We start from the raw sequence: 13556 nt of genomic DNA on the forward strand, positions 1-13556 counted from the left end.
TCTTGTTCTAAATCTCACAGACTACCACTGTGGTCTTGTGGTGATTTTCATGTTGATCTACTGTTTTATTATTTAATAATTGCCTGCCAAAATCATGACCAATACTGTTTGTATACATTATCAAATATGCCTATATAAAAACAGTAGATCAACATGAAGTAATAAGAAACTTGCAGACTTGGAGGAGTTCCGTTTGCACGCACGCACGACTTGTTAAATTGTTTAAATACATTTATGTTGTTAATAAATAACAATAAATTGCTGTACCTGCAATATTTCCAAGTTTTGTTTTTCACTGTAGAAATTTACAATGTCATGATTTGCCAATGCAAGAGAGTACCGGCACTTGGCTCCCCCACCCCACCCCACGAACTGTATGCACCCACCAGTTTGAAAACACCCACAAATTTAAAAACGCCCACTTTTGTTCCGCAGAGACCCCATACTCTAGATGGCGCGACAGAGCTTCTCCGAAGCATAGATGGCGTGACCTTGACCGAATTATAATAGGCCTACTGATTTTGCGCCAACGAGTGGCTGTATAAAAAGCGCCAAAGCAGCAGCCTGCACTTTGCCTGTAACTATGGACTCCAGTCTGTCTCCCTACTTTGAAGTAATTGGTAAAATGTTGCTTGGTGACTGTACTGATGAGGACATTAGTAACCATCTGACATTTGAGTGCGGCTTGCAAAGAGGAGCATCGGTAGCGAATATTCGTCGTTTTTGCAAAGACAATGGCTTAAGAAGACCCCGAGTGACGGACAACGAACTGCATGCTGCTGTCTTCAAATCCATAAAACAGGTAGGCTTCTCCTAATATGAAGTTTCAAGTGTGCATGGATTATTCGAGTTTTGTTTGCTGATGATGAAAGGAGTACCCAGGCAGCAACATAGTATCAGCCCAGATCCGGCCCACATCTGGACCGTGTGAAATCCACATGAACCAGATTTGGGCCAGATCTGGGCTGATACTATGTTGCTATGAAAAAAAATCACCTGCCTGTAATTTTCTAGTAATCCTGAACACCTTGATTAGCTTGTTCAGGTGTGTTTGATTAGGGTTAAAGCTAAACTCTGTAGGACAGTGGCCCTCCAGGACCGAAGTTGCCCATCCATCCCTGCTCTATCCGGTCCAATATAAACTATGTTTTGTGTATACTACATTATAAATATATCATACTTTTTTACATGTATAGCCTTACTTGAAATTACAAAAAAAAAAATACTATGAATGTAAGCTACTTGACTTAGCCTATATTTTTAATAATGTTGTTTGTATGACGTCTTTGAGTAGGCAAACATGCACGTTGTGAATGGGGAATATGCTTCAACAAAATAAAATAAAAGTAGACTCATTGACTAGTGGTTTCACACTTGATGACCCCAGTGTATGTGTTTGTATTACATGTCTCTCCTAAATAGAAATTGAATCAACCATCTTTTCTCTTTTCTTTACCTTAAGACTGGTCCTACCTATGGCAGAAAAATGATGACAGGCTATCTTGCAGCCGCAGGAGTCCATGCATCCGAAGGTCGTGTGGGAGATGTCTTGCGCAACATTCACATGCCTTATCACAGGGCACGATGTCAGGTAGGTTTGATCTAATGTCAATAAAGGCCGGATTTACTAAAGGCTTATTAAGTGTATTGATTATTGGATTTTTAAGGTTGGGATTTCCTGGCATTGAGGTAAATGAGACAGTTTAATTGGTTAGTGTTTTTGAAAAGTTCTATCAGTAATGATAATTGTACTAACATTACAAGTACTCACTTCAGCTGTAGCTGTAGCAGTAGTAGTCCTTGGTACTATGAATAGTAGCAGTAAGTGTATTGTGGTAGTAGAATGTCTTGCAGTATTGTTTTCAATCAGTACGATAATCAAGTAACAGTGGTTGCTCAGGTGTTATGTTGTTTGGTTGTAAGAGTAGGTTACAGGAGGGTTTAAATGTATTTGCTACAGTATAGTAGGTTATGTCTAAAGCTTTACACCAATGTGCTTTTTTTTCTTTGATTTGAAAAACTACGGTTTTCTAATGATGTACTGATTTTCTGTCTGTTTTTTGTATGTTTTTAAGGGAGCCAGGAACCTTAATCCTGTTCCATATAATGCTGGCTATGTGGGTCACAAAGTACACATAGACCAGAATGAAAAAATGGTTATGTTTGGTGTGACTCATGTGCTGGCGATCGATGGCTTCTCCAGCAAAATTGTTGGAAAATCAACAATGCCTGTGAAGAACAACCTCACCATATACAGTGACATTTACAGGTAATTTAAACCACCTTTTAAATGTACCCAAAAACAGCAAAATAACTTTGTCAAAATAAGAACCAGCTTCTGGAAATCATCCCAATTCATGATTTGCTTAAACACTGTTTGCTTAAACACACAAAAAACCTTAAAATCAAATTGGCCAATTTTCAGGCCTTATCTGTGAATGTTAAGAATGCAATTTTATCTATACAAATAATTAATTGGATTATGAGGTTAGCATTATTTTTAAAGTGGTTTTAAAAGTTTACTCTAATTTGTAATAAAAACAGCAAACAATTACAATTAAGATGCAGAAATTAGTGAAGGAGTTTGTAGTAGTTTCGAAGTAGTTTGGGGTTCATCTAATCATATAATTGTTGCAGCTATACTGCCTTTTAAGCAGCCAGTCAACACTCAGATTACCTCCCCACTACCTGACAACATAAGACATACTATATATATTTCAGCTAGAGGTGACACTAACAGACTCCATACTGCTGTCAAAGAATTGGGAATATTATCTTTTCTTGCAGAGGTGCCGTGATGGAGTATGGGATGTGGGACCAGGTAAGAGTGGACCATGGGAAAGAGTTCTACCTTACTCTTTACATGCAAGAGAAATTGGCCAGCCACCGCCACAACACAGAGAGGCCACCATATATGCAAACACCATCAACAAAGGTGAGTACAGTTGAGCAAAATATGCACACACCCTGATTGTAATTTGTAAGTTTCAATGATTTTAATGTCAGTCTCCCTTTTAATTACAGTGCTATGCATAAGTTTAGACACCCATGCTAAAGTTGACTAAAAAGAGGAATAAAAAATCATCTTTTGGAAATTGAACTTAATGCCTTAATTTAAAAAATTAGGAAAAATCCAACCTTTAAGGACACCAATTTTCTTTGTGAATGAATAATGTATCGTAAATAAATGTTCTTCCGTAAAATACATGGTGCATAAGTTTGGACACCCCTATGTTAAATTCCAATAGAGGCAGGCAGATTTTTTTTTAAGTATTTTTTTTTTTTTTTTTTAGGATACTATGCATCCTGATAGTTGATATCCTTGGCCTTTGGAATTAAAATGTAATCATCACATAGCCTTCACCATACCTAGAGATTGGCATGGGGTACTTTCCATAAGATCATATCTCAATGCAAATCAAACTAGCTATTAGGCTAACTGAAATAAAACCATGCCAATCTCTAGGTATGGTGAAGGCTATGTGATGATGTGGGGCTATTTTAATTCCAAAGGCCAAGGGAACTTTATCAGGATGCATAGTATCCTTAAAAAAAAAACAAAAAAAAAAACAAACTTTAAAATAAAAATCTGCCTGCCTCTATGGGAATTTAACATAGGGGTGTCCAAACTTATGCACCCTGTATTTTAAGGAAGAACATTTATTTATTTACGATGCATTATTCATTCACAAAGAAAATTGGTGTCCTTAAAGGTTGGATTTTTCCTAATTTTAATTAAGGCATTAAGTTCAGTTTCCAAAAGATGATTTTTGTATTCCTCTTTTTAGTCAACTTTAGTATGGGTGTCTAAACTTATGCATAGCACTGTAATTCCTTATGCTTGTATATATTTGTAATGTAAAGCTAAAGGTTGGTGATAATTGTGTAGTGTTGAAATCAGCTCTTGTTGGACAGTATTCTCTGTGTAAAGAATCTAAATAAGTATTTTATATTTTGCTTTGACAGAATCACACTATTGAAAGAATTTGGCCTGAAGTCAACAATAGGGTGAACTACCCTTTAAAAGTGGCATTGGTCCAACTAGTGGATCAGGAGGTGTTGGATATGGAGGACATGATGTCCAAATTCTGTGTGTCATCCTTGACATGCCAGTTGGCTCGGCTTGGAATCGACCGTGTTGTGCAAGCGTGGAATGCCCACAGGATTCCAGGTTTGTGTTGGGGTTTGTCTCAATAAAATTTGAGTCTGATTGCATGTCATCTCATTGTGAACAAAATTTTGAAAATGCGTTATAAAATGTGTGATGCCTATTATTAATGACAATGTCACGCGTTTTGTATACTATTTTAAGTGGTTTTCTGATGAACATATTTTTTAACTTGTTTAATAAAACATTAGGGGAAGCATGATGCAGATCATAAGCGAGTTCTGAGACCATCATTGAGCTTTGTACTATAACATTAAGTCCTAGGTAATTTTATGCAACATTTATTAAAACACATTTTCATAGTCGTTTTGGTAAAGCAAATTCACATTTTACTATGCAAATCCTAAATGTTATGTTGTAGTAAATAACAGAATAATTTGTCTAATAACAACAGTCATCCTTAAGCTATCGTAGATTGTTCCCCCTCAGAGGACCACAATGGAAATAAGCCCACAGCTTTCTTGTGTATTTTATCCTTGGCAGTTTTTTTTAAAATGCGTATGAATTGGTCTTTTGGGCTTGATTGTACTTGTTTTAACTTTTATACGCATGAAGCAAGATTGTGGGTCAGCTTCTCAAAATGCACAGTGGTTCGACAAAGTGGGATTTATTTTATTTAAAAAAAAAAAATAAAAAAAAAATTTATTGTATAGCTTGAGCAATGTATCCTTTTTATCTTTACTACTTTTAGGAAAGGGAATCCCCAGTTACTTGGCCAGAGAGGGATGCCCAAAACGCGTATCCACAGACCTTTTGCCAGAGGCATCAGTGGCTGCAGACTGGTATGAGCAAGAGGTGGGATCATTGACAAGAGTATCACACTTTGGCACCAACCCCTTTCAGAGTGCACAGGACCAGGAAACTGCAGAGAGGGAATTTGCTCTGCAATGGCCAGATGTGACTGTAATGTTGGACAATGCTGTCAACAATCAACCAGAAGATTTTAAGTCTGGACTCCAAGGCCTGATTGATTTGACCAGAAGACATTGTCAGCGTTGACATTACTTTAGAGACATCAGTGGCTTGCTTTAGCCTCAGTGTTCCCAGGACATCATCCCTCAGTGGCTTCCGAAAACCTGTTGTTTATAATTGTTTTTGTTTTTGCCTTAGCAATATTTTCAGTGCTAACAAATTTTAACACATGGCAATTTAAAAAAATTTGTTATGTGGTAAGTTAGGTTAAAGTTGTTGTTTTGTGTGACTAAACAGACTGTTAAACTTTGAATAAAAATATGCTTGGTTCAGGTTTGAAATTCATCTTTTATTATATAGGCTATGCAGTCTAATATCATAGTAAGCCCCCACCCAGGGGCGTTGCTAGTCGTGAAGCTCTACTGGGGGCACAGGGGCACATACGTTGCTTAAAGCATCCGAGATCAAATGACATCCTAGATCATATCATCGTGCTAATCCTGATCTGGCTAATTGGGTTCTTCGAAAACGACCTGCCGGTTATGATTAGTATCGCTGGATTGAGTTAGTGAGATAATTGCGCGTTCATGCGCTGGTTTAAAAGGGGATATGTATCGATAGTAGAAACATTGATCAGCAACGCTGCTATTGGCTGCTCAGCGTGGCCAAAGAGCGCGCACAGTTTTTCTCCTCAGCAGAGCAAGATAGTTTATTCGGAATTTTTATGTTTTATACAAAACGCCAGGAAACACCTTAAAGTCTGCAAAAGCCAGGAGGGCTGGCAAAAAGTAGCAGACAATTTAAATCCGTTAGAAGTGGCCATGTTAGATGTTTTTAGAACTTATTAGAATAAAGTTTATATTTTTGTATTTTAATAATTGCATTATTTGTTCGTTGTAGCCTAATGTCCGTCACAACAATAGAACATGGGAACAAATCAAAGTTAAGTACAAAAATATTCTACATAATGATCATTTTTAGCCTACTTAGCCTTACTAGTCTCCTTTAAAAAGGCACTGTTAAATAAATGTTCTGTTTATAAAAGCAACCATGAAAAAGCATGAGAAAAAAAGAAAATAAATGATCTTAGTAGGCTACAGTAAAATATTTTTTGCTGCATTAAATCAAGTAAGGCCTAATCCAAATGGCTGGTATAGTCATTTCAACTGTTAAATCTTGATTAATAATGAGTTGCTTTCACCTGCGAAAATGAAAACTTAATGTAGCCTACAAATATTTTGCCATGAGTTATTGATCACATTTATGCAAAGAGTTTTTGCTTTTGTTAAAGCCCGACTCCGATTAGTCGAAAATTAGTGCGTTTCCAACAAATTAATAATGCAAACATAAAGTCATAAGGGAAAAAAAAAATCTCTCAGAAATTGCACTAGAGCTGCGCTGGACTTCCCGTGTCAGCTCCGCTTATGAAACCGCAGTCTAATCCTGTTTAGGCTACATGAAATAAGCCTGCTCGCGAGCAGGTTTAAGATTGCGCACCTGTTGCTATGAGAGCAAGTCCAGGAAGAGCGTCTAAGAACCAAACTATTCAAAGATCATGACAAATTGCCAACAATCAAATCCAGCTAAGTGAGTTAGCGACGTACAAAGAATGGGCACTACTAGGTCCCCAATTGAAAATGAGGCGGAGGTGGTAAAATCCTAACACTATGGGGTCCGGGGGCATGCCCCCCGGACGAACATTTTGTTTAAAGATAAATTCATTAATCTGGTGCACATTGAGTCACTCGAGATCTGTTGTTAAAAATAAATAATCCAGCCGCCAACCACCCATTCTTTGATTTAGATAGGCTATATCTGCATGATCATCATATTAAAATTTTTCAAATTCTCAGTGCTAAGCATGATAACATATCACACTGAAGTATAGGCTGATTTAAAATGAACATTTATTTAAATTAAAAGTTCTTCTTTAGGCAAAATTACATTTCCTGTATAGCCTACACTGTTAACCCTTGCTGTAAAAAAAGCCGTAATTCAGACAGTATCAAACCATTTTCCATTAAAACAGTAATATACCGTAGAAAACAAAACTAGCCTACAGGAATATACTGTAAATGAACAGTGCTCCAAATCGACACTCAGAGGCTGTTTTCCCAATCACACCCAATACCCTCATTCACTATTCCCTACATTAGTTCACTAATATAGTCCACTTGACAGAGTGAATGAAAAGAAGAGAGTGAATTGAGAAACTGATGAACACTGATAAGCAGAATCACTGAAGGAAAGAGAAACAAGAACAGAAAAAAGAGAAACACAAGAACTACAACTGACTTCCAGTAACACTGAGTGTGAAACCAGTTTACAAACCAGTTTACGATTATTTCTTTCATACATGTACAAAAGTTATTGTTGAGAATTAACAGAGATTTAGTTAATAATACAATTTGTTGTCACCATGATGAAGATCAGTATTTGCTTTAGTTGGTCTCTTGTCCCTTGACTTCTTACCTTTCATCTCTCTCTGACTGCTGTAACAGTGAGTTTATAAAACACATTTGTTATGGCAAGAAAAAGTCAAGAGGTAGTTGATCAGGTGTTTTTATTATTTTGTGATGATGTCACAATCATCTTAGACTATCTGATTCTGATTTTCAGATTTTTTCTGTATATATTAATTGAAATTATGGGTATGTCATATTTAGCATAAATCTGTGTATCTACAAAACGAAATCAATATTTCTATAATCAGGTCTTCTGAAAAATAACAATCATATAGTGCATTCAATTTTATTTTACTCCTGTTTTGTTCAGACACACACAGATATCAACAATCAGCATATGAATCTCAACAATGGTGAAAAGTTTCATGTCGCAATGGGAGTTTTATATTATCCTGGAACCCAGCATGCACTGCTGCATGAATAATATATATAAAAAAAGAAATATTGCCACCATTGTTGAGATTAATGTGCTAAATTGTGATATCTCTGTGTTTCTAAAATATAGTGTAGCTCTGTTTTTTTTGGTTTATGCATGATGTGTTAAAAAAAAATGAGTCATAGTAATTTATTGCTGTAGGTTCATAGTAGTGCTAATGTAACACTTTTGATCGAGGATAAAACTCTGAACGAATAAGAATTAAATCCTTAGTGAATGAACAGGCAATATGACGATTTTGTCATCATAAGCATTACAACCACAATCATTCATAAACTGTGTGCGCACAAGCGTGACTTGCAAAAACACAGCTCAAGCAACAACAGAAAAACAAATGTTTTAGCATCAGCATCCCAACTAAAGCAAGCACTGATCTCTATAATGGTAACTTCAAACAAACATTTTCAATAACAATTTCTGTAAGACAGAAACAAAGTCATACTGGTTAATAATAAGTGTAATAATGTGTAATGGCTGGAAGTCAGTCGTAGTTATTGTGTTTCTCTATTTTCTGTTCTTGTGTTTCTCTTTTCTTCAGTGATTCTGCTTATTAACAGCAGGTGTTCATCACTAATGCTCAACAATCACTTACATATTCTCTTAATTATCTCACTGCAACACTGTCTCAATGTTACTTTTTACTCTTTGTAGTGTGGATTTCCCTGTGGGGTTGAAAGGGTTAACAGTGTAAGATAAAAAGACACACCCACAAAATGTATTTTAACAGTAATAAACTGTAAGTTATAAAACAGGTTTATACTGGCAACACTGTTGCCAGTAGTTTACTGTAAAATTTCGTTTTTTGGGTCACCATTGTGCAGAAGAGTAGAGCCTGTGCTTCAGTCCAGGAGAAGATCTACAAATATTGATGAAATGCTGCATGTTGCTTTATTTAACAGGCGGTGACTGTGTAGTTGCTGGTCCAGTGGAAATCTCTTTATTTACAAAAGTTTTGTTGTGGTTTCAAATGAAATAAATTCACAGTAATACTTTGCCCACGTTATTAATGCATTATACATTTTAGTTTAATACATGTAAATGACAGTTGGTCAATTTAAGGTTTCTGCAAGTGAAATTAGTTAACTCGAGTTTTAGTGCATTTTACAGTAACATACTGTAAATTACAGTAAAGAACTGCACAATTAACAGTAAATTACTGGCAACAGTGTTGCCAGTATTTTACTGTAAAAAAAAAACGGTAAGGTCTAACAGTGTAAACAGAGGCTTTAACCTTCAAACTTAAATTGTTAATGTTTTATTACATCACTTTTTGAAAACACTCTTATCGGAATAATTGTTGTACCTTTATAAAGGGCATTTCCCCCCTAATAAATGTATATGCTCTAAATTTCTTTTAAAATTCTTACATTTTACCAATACATTCAATTAAAATAATAAGACACTATAGGCTCAAATGACATAGGGCCTAATTTACGCATGGTTGTGTGTAGGCATACATTATAGGGCTATATTATCAACTAATCGCGACTTGCATTAAATGAAATAAAACAGAATCTTCCTCGCGTTTTCGGTGATTAGTTAGTTATTTTTTTATATTACCTAGCCTATATTTTAGGCTATATCACTTTTTCCTTAAAACAAACACAAAACACACACGTGTCCCAGACAAGCGTTATAATGTCAAGCACTGATACGTTTTCTTTGATTGCTTTCCCTTAGGACAGTTGTTGAAAACGAAAGTAAATGTGTGACGCGCGTTCATTGCGTTTTACCGTGATGAGAGTTCCATCTCTTTATTAAACTCACCACATTTAATTATAATGATTTATCTGTCATCCACCCTCGATTTTTTTTATTATTATTATATAATAGCCCGCTCGACCCGTGTATTATTTGGTGTTTGAAGGCCAAACAATTGGATAACAATAGCTTGAAAATAGTCCATCTACAGAAGCCAATAATAATAAAAATAGGACTATTTTTGTATAGGCTACACACTTTTGTTTCGTCATGTTTTAGCCTACTGCATGGCTACCTCAATAGCGTGCCAACCACATTCTATCACAACTTTCCTGCGAGTCTCAATGGGCGTCGCGGACGCATTGCACGTGAACAGGAGCGTATCATCATAAATTATCCGAAACTCAGACATGAGAAATATAGCCTATCTAAAGCTTGAAATGTCTTTAAATGAAACAATTCAAAATGAAAAGAAATAGGCTACTCTCTGATTATGTAATCCAAGATGTGCATTTCTCTCTATTATGCGCGTTCACTACGGAGATGGCGATCGTCAACTTCATCTTTGCAGCAGACACTGACAGAAAACACCAGTTTATTAATAAAAATCAATGCACGCGTGTCACCGGATTTACAAATGCACACCTTGCTTGTTGCACGCACACTCGGCACACATATGATGTCGAAATAACGAGATAGCCTATTTTGTTGAAATAACATTATTATTAATAATAAGTATTAATATTTAATAATAAATCTTTAATAATATTTAATTGAATGCCGAATGTTGTGCGGTAAAAGTATTTATATATAATATATTTAGTACCCCCTCAACACACGTTAAAATATTATCTGGCGTCGCCCCTTGTTAAAATGATTGGGTCTAAATTGGGCTCGGGCTCATAATTACAGTTAATGTGTCGGGCCGGGCTCGGACTCGGACACAACGGGCTCAGGTAGGGTCGGGCTTGATTTTTTGGGCCCGATCTAAGCTCTACTCCTCATTATCCAAGCAAGTTGTTTGGGCTTGTTGAGGCTCTCTGATAGCGGTATCTTCAGGCTAACGTAAACCGGAAGTTCGTTACCGGCTTGTTCCAGTGGTACCTGCTCAGACCTGCGCGTCAGCTTTTGTTTTACAAGCGTTGATTGTTTTATTATTGCGTTGCAAATAGACAATTTCTATTACTCTATAATATAATTTCTATTAAATACATTGACGAATAAAAATAAATTGTTAAAGTCAAACTTCAGATTTACTGGGACACAGAAGATTTATACTACTGGGGCACAAGACCGTAAAGGGGGTCTAGCAACGCCCCTTCTCCGGGCCCCGCCCCGAATTTCAGACAATCTCATCTGGTCACCCTATCAGTAAGCATTAATGTTGAAAAGTTAACGGATTATTTTGAAAGGTCATTTCCTGGCGCTCAAAAAATTGCGCGAAGAATTCAGATTAGGCTAGGCTACTGCTCATTTGCACCTGGGGGACCACCGCCGATTTGACTCTTGCAGCATCTCCGTGAAAGATGAATTACCAGCAGGACAAAGCCACCCTCTGGCGTGGACCCAGAACGATACAAATCCGGGAAGTGGACATCACCCTGGAAAACATTTCGAGAATATTTAAGGTTAGAAAAAAATATCAAATTCAAAGTGTAGGCCTATCCGAGAAGAGGTATACAATATAGGTTAGGCTTAATATTGGTTTAGCCTAAATTTAGTCTTGAAAGAAATAGTGTAAGTTAACGTTATGTTAAAGAGGCTGGAATGCCCAAACTCGGCAACAAAGTTATGTTTACAATAAACTCCTGTTAAAATAGTTTTTATGGAGTGCATGCCATGGTATGAAGACTAACTAAAAAATGCTGGGTTCTTTCAACCCAAATTTGGGTAAAATATGGACGATCCCAGCCGCTGGATTACAGTTCTAAATTATTATTTTTTAACCCAATGTTTGTGTTTGTCCATATTTTACCCAGATTTGGGTTAAACAACCCAGCATTTTTTAGAGTCTATCCACCTCAAGTGCCTTATGATGATGTAATTTTAGTGACACTGATATGAGCATGCCTTATCTGTGAGCTCTTAGCTTTCCAAGTTAGGCCCAGCAGCAAAAGCAAAAAAATTTGAGCCTAGTTAGCGCCAAATTGGGTGTAATTGCGCACGTTTTCATTATAGACCACAGCTGCAAACTTATCTGCAGAAATTGTATTCTGTGTTCCCCAATACTTTCAACACTGGTAAATAAATTCTTAATCTTCACCGACCAAACGTAGTGATGGCCAAATGAAGTGTTTCGAAGCATTATTGCTTTCTGATACAATTGTGTCGAAAATGGTTCATTACTCGAAGCTTCATTCAGATATAAATTGCAGCACCATCTCCTGGTGAAGTAAATGTAATGCAACAAAGCGGACAACCATAAAATGCAAGTAACGCCCCGTTTATTACGTGTTTACCGAGGCGATCAAAGCTGAAACCGTGTTAGTGCTGTGAAACTCAAGTTATGTAGGTGAATTAAGCATGATGTGTGTGTGTGTAATTATTTATTTAAACAAGGACAGAAGATCAGACCAGCTTAAAAAAAAGTTGGAAATCATCACAAAAATTCTAATGCTTTATATTAAAATAGTAACCATTGGCTTTTACCATTTAAACCACTACAGAATTATTTTTTGTATTGTGTTTGTTTGGGACATATTCCATTAGGGATTTAATGCCCCCACCAATACAACCCAACACATATCAGTAGACCCACAGAGACCACTATAATTCCCATTACAACCAATAAAATTCCCATGAAAACCATTAAATCCAATATAATTTCTGTAAATTGTTCCTATATTTTTTTTTACCTTCACTTTTATAAGAAATACAGCTGCCAGGTTTCAAACCTGTCAACACTGGATTGGGCTGTCAAAGCAGTCAGGTGGTTCACTACAGGAGTGAACCAGTGTGTTTGCTTCAGAAGTCATTTTCACGTGACTAGTGACGTAATGATACAAGCTCCGAAGCAGTGGTTCATTGCAAGGACCTTTCGAGTTTGAAGCAAGCTTCGGAGCGTCGGTGTCAGACGTAACATCACTAACCAAACTGCGACGTTATTATTGTCACTGTTTGGGGTGTCATTTTCATTACTTGAAATGTACAGAAAAATTATTTTAGAGCCATCGGTAAGGGTTGACATGGTCCCTGTTTCTCCTGCTGAAAGCAGTTTGTTATTTACAATGATTTTAAATAATGAGATACGTTTTGATGTAGTGAGAATAAAATCTGGAAGAGTCTTTTTACTCTGCCTGTGTGAGTGAGAAAGAGAGAGAAATAAAATCAACTTACATTGTCATATTTGTATTTGCAGCTGATGCCGACCAGCATCTATTTAATTTCAGAGACTGGCGTTGTCCTGCTACCCAGCTCAACAGGGTACATTGGGGACATCGAACTATCAGGGAGATATGAGGTTTGTGGAGAGGAAGGCCCTACTGCACCAGTGCCACTGCCAACCCAATCTCTCCCAGCACAACCTAATCTGTTCAGATTTGCGACCAGGCCTGTGGCTTCTGCTGTCCGTTCAGGACCAGCGCCTGCACCAGCCGCAAGAAGCTTTTCGAGGTTTGTTGCAACATAAACCAAATACACCCTCAGAGCATTATTGCAAAGCCGTGAGGGAAAACATAAAAGCATGGTATGGAAGGCTGAAGGATAAAACAACTCTCTAAATGTATCTCTATCTATCTCCGTTTGTATCTGTCAAAAGGAGCATTTCAATCGGAAGGGTGGAGGGTGGAGTCCTTCGTGCGGACGGAGGCACCCTTTATGTAACTTTTTTGGAGCGTGAGGCAAAATGTGTCCACTATAACTGAAAAAGTGAAAC

The 13556-nt window shown here is 36.9% G+C and overlaps 1 protein-coding gene across 1 annotated transcript; it reads left to right on the top strand.

Moving 5' to 3' along the window:
* Positions 1-583: 583 nt before the first annotated feature.
* LOC309474660 (uncharacterized protein) lies at positions 584-5412 on the top strand (the record flags this gene model as incomplete). Its single annotated transcript, XM_082137216.1, has 6 exons — positions 584-802; positions 1463-1591; positions 2076-2269; positions 2788-2935; positions 3967-4171; positions 4860-5412. 6 exons carry the CDS (start codon positions 584-586, stop codon positions 5165-5167), a joined length of 1203 nt encoding a protein of 400 aa, XP_081993342.1. The 3' UTR covers positions 5168-5412.
* Between the last annotated feature and the right edge of the window lie 8144 nt (positions 5413-13556).

The sequence above is a fragment of the Leuciscus leuciscus genome (genome assembly GCF_965113295.1).
Source record: "Leuciscus leuciscus genome assembly, chromosome: 1".
Lineage (NCBI taxonomy): Eukaryota > Metazoa > Chordata > Actinopteri > Cypriniformes > Leuciscidae > Leuciscus > Leuciscus leuciscus.